The sequence below is a fragment of the Ctenopharyngodon idella genome, chromosome 10, assembly GCF_019924925.1.
Source record: "Ctenopharyngodon idella isolate HZGC_01 chromosome 10, HZGC01, whole genome shotgun sequence".
Classification (NCBI taxonomy): Eukaryota; Metazoa; Chordata; class Actinopteri; order Cypriniformes; family Xenocyprididae; genus Ctenopharyngodon; species Ctenopharyngodon idella.
Window position 1 is genome coordinate 15,068,919 of NC_067229.1, and position 12,909 is coordinate 15,081,827.

At 36.5% G+C, this 12,909-nt stretch overlaps 1 protein-coding gene across 1 annotated transcript in view; it reads left to right on the forward strand.

Annotated features, from left to right (window-relative positions):
• Positions 1 to 7,198: 7,198 nt before the first annotated feature.
• cntnap5b (contactin associated protein family member 5b) overlaps positions 7,199 to 12,909 on the forward strand; it is a 70,860-nt gene continuing 65,149 nt past the window's right edge. Inside the window, exon 1 of the mRNA XM_051909985.1 lies at positions 7,199 to 7,652. Within this exon, the coding sequence (XP_051765945.1) occupies positions 7,565 to 7,652 (88 nt within the window). The 5' untranslated portion in view covers positions 7,199 to 7,564. The remainder of the gene's footprint in view (positions 7,653 to 12,909) is intronic.

Here is a 12,909-nt window from a genome sequence, read left to right on the forward strand (position 1 = left end):
CTCTATTAGTGTACTGATGATTTCAAACCCCCACACGGAGCTCTCTCTAGAAGCCAATGATCCATGACGGATAGGACGGTTCCTCCGCCTTGGTTCCATGCCATTTTCAGCACAGCCCTGATTTCCCTACAGTAAACTCTGGACTCTGGGTTTCCTGGGACTAGAACTCTTACTCTAGGGCTTGAAATGTCAAAAGATTGTATGTTGCTTTAAGTGTAAATTTAAATTAAGTTTAGATATAGAAAATAAATACAACACTGAGCTATAATATTTCTAGTATAGCATTAAAATGTAGTATGGATAGTTCTGGCTCTAACATCTAATTAGGCTTATTCAAAGCTGCTATTAAATATAGTAAAATATGCACACATTTGTGGCCCCATATTTGTTCCAAACATGACAGCACAGCTTTCAGTAGTGAGTTTTGCACCAGCAATCACCACCATCTTCCGAAAATGTAAACCACTAGTTTGAATAGTTGCTTTTGTCGTTTTGCAGTAGCTCTCACAGCTGGGATTATATCGCTAATCCAGAGCAAACAGAAGCCATAATTAAAGTCCAATACACTTCCGCACGGATGTAAAGAACCCATGCAGACAGACAGAAATCACCAGGAGAGTGAACACACACTGCTCTCTCTGACTGGATGTCAGCCAGCTGTCAATACCCATCTGCTGCTGGACTATGCAGATGAATGAGGAGAGTCTATCAGGTTTCAGAGTTGAAGAACAGTTCCAGCTCCTATACTTTGAAGTGGGTGAATTTGGTTGACAATGTTTACTTTTTTCTTTAATGTTGCCAATAAGAGGCTAAAAAAATGACTACATAAAGTTTAGCAGATGCTCTTATCCAACCAACCTACAAATGATGAACAGTACAATAAATTTATCATAGGAGTCAACAGTGTTCCAAGTACAAAAGTTTCAGGTGTAAGCTAGAGTGGTACTCAATCTAAAGCTGTAAAAGGAAATATTTTCTTGCTGTTTCTTAAAGGTTGTTCCACCAAAGAGAAACAGAGAAGTTTCTGGAAAAAGTGAATTTGTACCTTGTTGTGAAAAATAAAGGTTCTAAAAGGGGGTTCTTCATAGAACTGTAGATGCCAATAAAGAACCTTTGGGGTTGGGCCATAGAACAGGGGTGTCCAAACTCAGCCCTGGAGGGCCACTGTCCTGCGGAGTTTATCTCCAACCCCAATTAAACACACCTGAACCAGCTAATTAAGGTCTTATTAGGCATACTAGAAACTTTCAGGCAGGTGTGTTGAGGCAAGTTGGAGTTAAACTCTGCAGGACGGTGGCCCTCCAGGGCTGAGTTTGGACACCCCTGCCATAGAACAATAACTTCCATCTTCATGGAACCATAGATGCCAATAAAGAACCTTTGTTTGTAAGAGTGTAGAACAATCACTTCCATCTTCATGGGACCATAGATGCCAATAAAGAAAGTTTGTTTGTAAGAGTGTACTGTTTGTACTGGTGCCTGAAACCAATATGCTGATCTGAAGAACATTTAAATTTAAGAATGGTTTAATCTGAAGAACTGACCTTGACAAAAGGGTTCTCAATTTGCAAGAACTGGCTTTTATTCCTCATGAATTCATTAGTGAAAAGAGGGAGTTTCATACCAGAATGGGACTATACCTAAATGTGAGTTTGCAGTGGATTGTGGAGGCTTTTCGACCAGGATGTTAAGCCTGAAAATCAAGCTCACCCTTGAGAGCATCTTGACATATTCCAAAGGTAATGCTGCTTTTTCTAACCTACCATTATTTATTATTAGCCTTACCCAGCATTGAACTTTTCGCAAGATCATAGAAAGGTTGCGTTACCTAGTAGCTAAAACAATGACTTTGACGTCAACCAAACAGGAAAGTCAGAAGTGGAGCAAGTAATTTAAATGAAAGACAAACACTTTAAAAGGGTAGTAACTCTTGAAGATTCTGCAGAGCAGCCGAGGTGCTTTTTTGGGTGTTTGAGATAAGAATGAGTCAGGAAGACAAGACCTTTATCAGCTGTAAAATAAGTGTTTCTGAGTCTCTGATGACTTCCAGTGACTATTTGTTTTCATTGTTGTAACTAGTCACTTTTTAGATATAAGATATACAGGAGACAAACAAGCCAGTGTATTAAAATCGATGCATGAACCTTCATCAAGTTCAACGATAATGAAATCCTGGACATATATATTGAACCTCTTAATTTTTAATGACAGAGGAAAACCAAGAACAGAGAAAGTTCATAACCACACACACAAAAGCACGAAAGACTGAAATATAGGGAAAAATGAAGAACATAAAAAGAGGAAACATCATCCACAATATGTAATTAATAAATAATGTCATTATTTATTAATGGTTGATCTTGCTCTACTCTTTTGTCTGTGTGTGGCTTCACCTTTGCTGGAACTGAAGGTGCTTTTTTTACCCCGTCTCTTTGGTCTGTTTCTCTCGTTTCTTTCTCTTCCCGTCTTTTATCTTTTTTTCCTCGCTCACTCTTTCTTCCCAAAGCTTTGCTCCTGGAGATGAACACGGTGTCCTTTACGGAGAAAGACTCACTTTCTCTCCTTCTTAGCATGTTTCTCATCTAGCATTGAGGAGTTACTAAATAAGTAGCAACGCATTTTTCAGCAGTACGACAATAGATCAGCTGTGTTCAAAATAGTTATATATAGCTTTTATATAAGAGATAAGCTGAACTTTACAACAAGAAGCAGTGTAGCACAGCCAAATGCTTTTTCAGTGTCTGATTCTAGTGAATTGGTTCTTTTTAAACTATCCTCTTGTTCAAATGTCTGATTCATTTTAGTAAATCACTTCATCCTAAATCTTTCATTCTCTGCTTCATTCTATTGAATTGGTTCATTGAACAGTCCCCTTGTTCATATGTCTGTTCAAATGTTTGATTCATTTTAGTGAATTACTTCATCCTAAACACTTTATTCTCTGCTTTAATTACTTTACTCTGTGAATTGGTATAATTGGCACAATCATACAGGTAGTGTTTAAGTCAGATTCATTCAGAAAAAAATGTATTCACTGATAACCAGCCCAACATTGTCTTTTTTAAAGGTGTAAAATATTAAAGACTGCTGCTCATAACTATGTTTTCAGTTACTGTATATGAATTACACATTTTTTTCAAGTTACTCTAGCAGCTTTTTGACTGTAGATCAACTTCTTTAAACCATGAGTAGCTTGCATCTTAGCAAGACGCAGTTCTGAAATCACTTACCCAACACCATTCTTATCTCACCCTCATGCAACTGCTGACACCCATCCAGTCTATCATTACCCAGCTTATTAAAGTGAGGTTAACCAAATGAAATCCAAACGCTCTCAACCGCAGGTGGAAGGCGAGAACCTTGACCGCGGATGGAAGACATGAGACGTGAGGAGCCGACAGGAAGAGAGAGCGGGGAGAGTAAATTAAAAGCCGCTAATCTGTAAGTCTAATAGTATGATCAGAGCACAGCATGCTGGGATGTTAAAAAACGATGAGACAGGAAATGGATCTCCAGCGAGAGCAGACCAAGAATTCCCAATGAGGAGACTGAGAAAGAGAACTCCTGAAGGTAGGTCGTAAAATCCTAGATGTACTTTGAAATTATGTGGCATAGAAAACCGTCTTAAACCTAAATTACTTACCTAAAAAAAAATGTATCACTTTATGCAATATATATATATAGATAAAATATTGTTTTCTATTTGACTTTATTGAAATAAAATGACTGAAATAACAATTTTTTTTATTTATTTATATATTTTTGGAAAAATAAATAGGGGAATGTACCTTGAAGGCAAATGCTAGAATATACATTTATTAGGGGCGTAACATATATTCGTCCCAAACCATCACAGTACGAACGTCACAATCAAATACAATCAGTCACAGGTGATCCACACTCCAGTCCAGAAGGGGGCACGCACAGTAATGCAACATTGTTTGCTAACTGCCACAACAGGAAAAAGAGCAGAAGAAGAAGAGATGGAAAGGAAACCTGGATGGCAGAAAGCAGCATCATGTTTATAAAAATAGTTTTGAATGATGTCTTTGAATGATGTCTTATAAATTTATAAACTGTAATCACTAGCTTCCGCTAACGTCTGTCCGTGTGTTCATGAGAGACTTGAGTTCTGGCGTATGATGTAAGGATGTAGGACGTAGGTGTAGCGTAAGCTTAGGTGAGAGTAGATGCCTCTCGTGGTTCAAACAAATAGGTCTGGGCAACAAACTTAAGCTCCTCTGACATTTCTCTTTAAAAATTCTCATTGTAGACTTCTAATTCGTGACCGGTGTTTTGTTTTGCTCTATCCTCTGTGCTTTGGCGTTCATCAATACGTTATACGTCGGGTGCTCAACTCGTGTACGGGAGCGAGTGACTCTAGTTTATAAAGTTAGAAATATGGATATGTTTCTTACAAAAACACATCAGTTCGCTTATGAAGGCCTTTATTAACCCCCTGCAGCCGTATGGATTACTTTTTATGATAGATGGATGCGCTTTTTTGGGCTTCAAAATCTCAGTTACTATTCATCCTTTTTTTTAAAAGATTGAAAGAGCCAGGATATTTTTTAAATATAACTCCGATTGTGTTTGGCTGAAAAAAGAAAGTCATATACACATAGGATGGCTTGAGGCTGAGGAAATTATGGGATAATTTTCATTTTTGGGTGAACTAACCCTTTAATTACACTAAACAAGGCTGTACTCTACCAACTACCTCAAGGGGGACTAAATGCCGCTAGGTGAAACAAACTGTAATTTGCACTACTGTCTGTTCAAAATAAATGAAAAGAAACCTAGCACTGGGGATTAGTTACTTGTTCCTGTTGTACCGAACTTGTATAGAAGCGTGACCCCAAAACCGAGGTACATACCAAACCCTGACTTCTGTGTACCGTTACATCCCTAACATACAGTATATAGTTTATTGTTTGATGTAAACTGATCCTGCAAACATGCTATCATATTTCCTCTAAAACCCTCCACCTCCCCCAGCTCCACCTGCCTAGGTCTGCTATTGGATTTATGTATGTCATGTCATATTTAAAAATAATGTATCTATTTCTCATTTGATATATTTATACATTTAAATCTCAGTCTGAGTTTATAATTAACATTTATCCTTTCAATATTGTCCATAAATCTTAGTATTCTTCTAGGCTGTTTTGTAGAGAATACTGTTAATGTTTCTGAACACATGAAATATGAATTAATCATCAGTTGTATGTATGCATGAATACAATTATCTTTCTATAAACACGTTCAGATAGCTGCACTGCACTTATCTATAAAATTCCCAATGACAAAATTACTGCAATTCCATTGTGGCAACATTCAAAATATCTGGAAAGAGATATCTGTGAACAAAAACATAGAAAAAGATGTAGATACACAATGTGCCATGGTTGACCACCATCTCTGTGTGCAGACTGTACCAAAGAGGATCTTTGCTTTTTGAATAGAGGACAATATCATTCTCTGTCCAAATGACCTCTAGGATTAATTCTCTAATCCCTGTAGTCTGGATTCCTATAATCCACTCTCAAACACATGCCATTGGGCCCTTTAACCTGCTGAGAGATTAACATTGCATCTAATGCATTAACACTAATGCGTATATATATTTTTTGCATATAATTTGAGCTTTCTTTGTGCTCAGCTGCACTGGGTTCATAAAACAATCACATTATGATGTCTTCAACTTGATTTTCTCCATAGTGTATCATGATGGATCACCAAGCATCTTTGTGTTTTAGATAATAGAGAGAATAATTACCTCAGTTATCCAATCTCAAAGGGAATGCATCACATTAGCATTCTGGAGAAAATGGACTTTATAATTATATTAATCTTTGAGAGTTTTCAGACAACATTTTTTCAGATATACAGGTAGAAAGCCTTGGGTTTGTTCAAGCTTTAATATTACACTCTTAAAAATAAAAATAGTGATGCCATTTTTGGTTCCCCAGAGAACCTTTCTGTGAACAGTTCTTAAAAGAAGTATTTTTAGAACTATTATTAACATTTTTATAATCGGAAGAACCTTTTTCTACTCTAAAGAACTGTTTGTCCAATGGAAAGTTTCCATGGATGGTAAAGGTTATTCATGACACCATAAATTCCAATAAAGAACCTTCATCTTTAAAAGTGTAGTAAACAAATTATATATATATATATATATATATATATATATATATATTAGAATTTTAAGGCCCATACACCAAGGATGAAAATTATAATGAAAACTATAAAGATACAGTTCTAAAAATCGTTCTAAATATAAAAGAAAGCATGTGTCCTCACCACAACTGTAACGATAACAGCACAGAGAAACGATATTGGAATCTCTTTCAGAACGTTTTTTTTTTTTTTTTTTTTTACTTTCAGCTGATGATGATCTTGACTGCCAATCAGAATCCATCCTCCAGCTTTTAAGCGGCAGACAACAGAACCAGAACGATATCGTCCGCTGATGTGGACTCTAGTCATCGTTATAGTTATCATTCTTGGTGTAAATGGGACTTTAGACTTGATTTTTTTAGGTTTACAGTGAGCAGTCTATTTGGTCACTGCAAAGCTTGTCCTTGTAATGTCACGATTGTTTCGCCTAGACGGTTGAGTTTAAAAGCAGAACAAATTCAGACCTTTACTCAAGTCTCAGATTGATCTTAAAGGAAAAAAAGACCACCAGTCTCACAAAGAGTCTCAGAAGACAAACAGTGTTTTAAACCAAGTTTCCAAAAGTCATTAAAGACCAAAGAAATCTGTCCGCATTCTTTATAATGCTATATTTAGCTATTGACATTTGTGCGTATTTTTATGTCTCTAAATAGGAAAAGCAATCATCGGGAGTAGGTTATTCAGCATTCTTTCTACTTGATACTATTTTACAAAGTTTAAGGATTTGATGTAGATTTTCAATTTGTAAACTCTTTTCGATTTGTAGCAGACAAATATGAGAGTATTATATAGCCCAAATATTTGAGACGCATTCGGCGAAAAAAACAGACGTTATAAGCGTTTAAACGTGAAATGTGATAGAACGCGTCGTGTGTAGAACTGGAGCGCGTCAGCGAGCGCTGTCCACATATGTGGTGCTGAAATCTGCTCTACAGCCCACCTCTCTCTCTCTCTCTCTCTCTCTCTCTCTCTCTCTTAAAACTCAACTGCTTTCCACAGATCGTATCATTCGGCTTACAGCGCACAACCTCTCCACGCTGTGTCTGCGCTTCAAAACGCACCAAGTCTCACTCTGACCTCACTGTCTTCTTGACTTCAGCTGGACATGTACAATTCGGAATATGACTCAGATTTGAAGACTTCAAGGCAAATCCGCAAAAAAACTTAGTGTACGTAGAGTCTCGTGGGAAGAGCCTAACGAATGTCTTTAAGAGGAACTATGGGGGGAGTGTCTCATTCGATTCATCACCGGACAGACTAGCCGAAGAGCTGCTGGACCCGATCCCGAACCGGACCCGAACTGGCTTTTTGGAGCTATTTTTTTCACTGGCTGGGAATATAGTGCAACTTGGATAAGCGTTATTTTGCTTTTGGAGAGACGATGATGACGGTGGTGGTGATGCACGCGCTCAGTCTCCACGCGTTCGCGCTCCTCTGCGCGCTACGAACCACGCTGGCGGCGAATAACTGTGAGTATATTTACATACATTATTAAAAAATAAAATAAAATAAATATATTTTAAATATTAGAATATATCCCCCCAAAATAGTGTGTATATATATATATATATATATATATATATATATATATATATATACACTAAATTAATAACTTAATTTAAATAAAATGCCAAGTATGTAAATGTTTAATAATAAATGAATAGTATTACATGCTATATATTATATTTTATGTGTGCATATATATATCTGTTGTTTTCAGGTTCTGATGTGTGTTCCAAAACTACTATATTTATTATTTGCAACAATTACTTTACAGCTTATTAGTAATAGTACTATTAGTAGTGATAGTAATTAATAGCTTTTGAGAGCGTTTTGTGTTTCTTCTCTCGAGCCATATGCTAAAGTTTCACGTTGGAGGCACACAACTCTGTAGGTTCTCATTTTGGAAACCTTTTATACAGTAGCTGTCATAATGATATATATATATTCATTATTTTTAATGCTTTTGTACAGTATGAATTTGTTATTTATGCATTTCTGTTGGCAACGAGTTTAATTAAATGCATGTTTAAGGTGCTGCCACTGAACTAATGAGAGCAGTCAGGGAGAAACAGCAACAGTCAAGACTGGTTCCACTCTTTGGTTTTGACTTAAGAAATCCAGGAAGCAAATACGTGCATAAAGGTGATTTACGTGTATGCGATGAAAAAAAGAGCTATAAATAAGTTATTCAATAAATCAATTATATATTGATGAGCAAAATCTAAAGACAGAATTCTGTGGTCCACTTTAGCGTGAGATGCGACCTCTAGGTGGCGCTGTTTTCCCGTATAGCTCAAACCTGTAAGGCCATTGACATCTAAATGAATCATAGCGCCGTATTCAAGGGCCTTACGCATACCATCAGTGGCACTTATAAAGATTTATGTAATTCGTAGGAGGACAATACTTGAAAGAAAAGTTTAGCTCTAGGACTAAATGGCTTGGGGATAGTTGTAGTCGTAATTTGAATATCCTACAATTTTCACAAATTTAAAACCAAGTGCATATTGCAGATTATTTTAGAAGTATGTTCTCTTTTGGTTGATTCATACAGTATTTGATGGATCAATTTAAATGGTTTGATTTAAGAAAAGCTGGCAAACCAATTAAAGAAATAAAAATATAGCAGGCAGAGCGACACTTGGCAAAACTTCTTTCTACGCTTGTAAAAATGAGTCATATATCCGTTGAATTGAGAATTACATTACTCTCTAAGGAAGATTTGTTACCTCAGACTCTGGTGTAGCACTCGGTTGTCCAACATGAATATGCAAATCCCTTATGGTTCATTTGCATATGTGTCTAAACATAACATCCATAAAGAACTTGGCAGGTTGGAATTCAGGCCATGTGGATAGCGACTGGTGCCTTGACAGCTAATTTAATGGTAGAGTATGCGCATTATGATCCCATTTTAATGTTTCTTATATAAATATAAAATTATAATAAATTATATATATATATATATATATATATATATACACACATACATACACACACACACACACACACAGACTATATTTAATGTTTATTTTAAAAAAATCCCCCTTTTTGTTTTAATGACTACAGCAGTCGACTCTACAAGTTTGTGCAAAACCATTTCATCTGTTATTCAGAATGATTCAGGAGAATTGCGAAGCTTGAAATGGCGAATCAAACTGCTCTTTATTTCTGAATTTCAACTTTGATTGGCTTGTTGTTTGACTGTCTGATCCGTAGTAACTATAAACTCAAAAGCTTATCACCCTTGACTGGAAATGGCTTAATGTTTGCAGCATAATTAGTAGTGCCTTTCTGGCCAAATAAATATTAGTGTTAGATAATAATTATAGATTAGAGATATAACAGAAGGCTGCAGGACGTTGCAGGCATGAAACCATCTGTGGTTAAGCGCGAGCAGTTTGCTGATATTAATAACTGCTCTAACCGTGCCGTTCTCATAACCCATTAGGTTGCACAAAATATAATTAACAAACTCTTCATACAACAGATTGCAAATAGATAAAAGTGAGTCTCGTAATGAAATGCAGAACTGGAACAGGGCCTAGAAACCGGCACCAAAATAACAACGCCTCCATATACTTTATTTACAGTGTTGTTTGTGAGTAAGATTTGGAGATATGTATTCTTGTGAGGTGGAAACATTACAGACTATTAAATGTAATGAGGGGAAAGTGTCTTTGAGAGAGTCTGTAGTTGGTGGCCTAGATTTCCTCTCCACTTTGATCGAACATGCCTGACAGCATTCAGCCGAAAAAGTCAATTACTCCTTTTAATTACCTGATCTGGAAGGTCCAGACTCTGAAAAATCAGCAGGGACCTTATTCTGCTCTTAAATCGTTAAAATAAAGAGGTCGTAGTGTTGTGGTTGGTGCTTCAGGACCCAATATGTTGTGTTCGACATGGTGACTGAAATCAAATATTAACATTTTGGATGAAAACCACTGTGCATAAACTATTTTTATTCTTGTTTAATCCTGTCTGTCCTTGATGAATTTGTGCCGAAATTATGTTGAAATTTTGATTCCCTATATTTGATGTCAATGGTGTTGGGTATTACTGTAATTTAAGTATGTTTCGCTTGAAAAGGTAAAGTAAGGGATTACTCAATTTTTCTGTACTTTAATTAGTTACTTCTTATGTAATTGCATTACTGTATAGACTATAGAACAATACTATATAAAACAATAAATGTATCAAAACTGAGAATCTAGTGTTAAAATGTATGTTTGTAATGTAACCTTCTCCTTGTATTGTTCAACTGGCAGAGTTTGATATGAAATTTAGAAAGTGATTAGTAAGTAATGCAATACTTTTTAGAAAACGTAATTAAAGGATTAGTTCACTTCTGAATGAAAATTTCCTGATAATTTACTCACCCCCATGTCATCCAGGATGTTCATGTCTTTCTTTCTTCAGTCAAAAAGAAATTAAGGTTTTTTAGGAAAACATTCCAGGATTCTTCTAAATATAGTGGACTTCGGTGGGGTTCACCGGGTGGAAGGTCCAAATTGCAGTTTCAATGCAGCTTCAAAGGGCTCTACACAATCCCAGACGAGGAATAAGGGTCTTGTCTAGTGAAACGATCGATCATTTTCTAAAAAAAAAAAAAATAATAAAAAATGTATATACTTTTTAACCACAAATGCTTGTCTTGCACTGCTCCTCAATGCGCCACGCTTATGTTGAAAGGTCACGCGGAACATAGGGCGAAAAACTTCATCTACTTCAAAATCGTCTGATATCATTGATTTACCTTTTTTTTTTTTTTTTTTTTTTTTGTAAAGGGCATTTAGCTTAATGTTTGTTCACTTTGTAGACACTGGATCGGTACATCCACCTACGTCACGCATGACCTTTGTAACGTGATTACATCATGCGTGCAGATCGCAGAGCAGTGCAAGACGAGCATTTGTGGTTAAAAAGTATATAAATTAGTATTTTTTTTTTAGATAATGACCCATCGTTTCACTAGATAAGACCCTTATTCCTCGTCTGGGATCGCGTAGAGCACTTTGAGGCTGCACTGAAACTGCAATTTGGACCTTCAACCCCTTGTACCCCTGAAATCCATTACATGGAGAAGAATCCTGGAATTTCTTTTCGACTGAAGAAAGAAAGACATGAACATCTTTGATGACATATGGGGGTGAGTAAATTATCAGGAAATTTTCATTCAGAAGTGAACTAATACTTTAATAGCTCCAGTAATCTAATTGGAGTTGAAGATGTAATTAGTAGCTAGTAATTAATTACTTTTTTGGAATTTGTCCAGCACTGGTTGTAAATAACAATAAAAAAGTTTTCGCTAACACTTTTTCGATGGTCCATTTTAGACATTCTACTATAAGTAACTTTGCAACTACATGTCAACTAACTCTCATTAGAGAATTAATAGACTGTCTGCTTAATATCTGCTAACACTTTGATGATCCGCCAACAGACTTTTTACTGACTATAAGAAACTTTGCAAGTACCTGTCAACCTCTTCTACTAACCCTAACCTAACAGTCTACTAATACTCTAATGAGAGTTAGTTGACATGTAGTTACAAAGTTACTTACTGTAGTAGAATGTCTAAAGTGGACTATCGGAATAAAGTGTAGCCAAGTTTCCTCTTTACTACTGGGAATAAGTAAAACTCAAAAAAGCCAACCCGATCTCACGGCAATTCGTACTAATTCATACAACCTCATTTGTACGAATTCATACGTTTTTTGCTAAATCGTACGTATTTTACGAGTTGACAAATTCGTATGAATTCATACGAATAACCTACCCCAAACCCCGCCTCTAAACCTACCCGTCACTGGGGTTTAGACAAATTGTACGAATTCATACAAATTAGCCACCTCGTAAAATACGTATGAATTGGTCGTGAGATAGTGTTGAAAAAGCTCATTTAAAATCTAAACAAAATATGAGTTGAGATGAGATGAGTTGTTCTGTTTTATTCTTTAGAATGCTATATTTTCTTTGGTTTGCGACCCACCGGTTTAGAACCACTTTGATGGACAAATTCACTTAAATTATGATAAAGAATGAAAAAATGTTCACGGACAGATAGGGCATCTCTTCTGGCCTTCTAACTCTCAAACGTCTCTCTCTCCTTGTCTAGGAAAGAAAACCGCAGCGCTTGCACTGTACAGTAGATCATTGTCTAACTCAATAATTGCCTCGATCTTGTCAGCACATGTGTCAGCTGTAATTTCGGCCCCAAACAAGAGGTGGATCCATAGCCGTTGTGAAAGCCTGACCTTAGAAGTTAAAGACAAACAACCAACCCCCTCCACCCCACCCCACCCCAGCCTACCTACAAACTCGCAAATGGCCTTTACCCTGTGTACCTCTGTCTGATTTTCACTGCCGGTGAGTGTTTATCACGACAGCCCCACTGGGTATTTTAAGAAGTTTTATAAATGCCAGAAAATCTATTCTGAAAGATGCGTGGGCTGGAAAAAAAAAGCCAGAAAATGAGAAGAAGATAAAGGAAAAAGGGAAAAGATTCTTAGCCGGTCTGTGAGATTCGGGGGAACATCTTGGTTTTTAATAAGCGGCAAATTCCATAGGAAATTCCAAACCAGTAATCAAAAGATAAGTAATCAAGTTTGAATTCATCTTCAGGGGCCCCAAAAGGTTTGGCGCAGTACATGAAGACTGCTGGTACTACTGAAATAACAAGATATACAGTATATAAACAAGTTCTGTTTCAAATTCCAATGG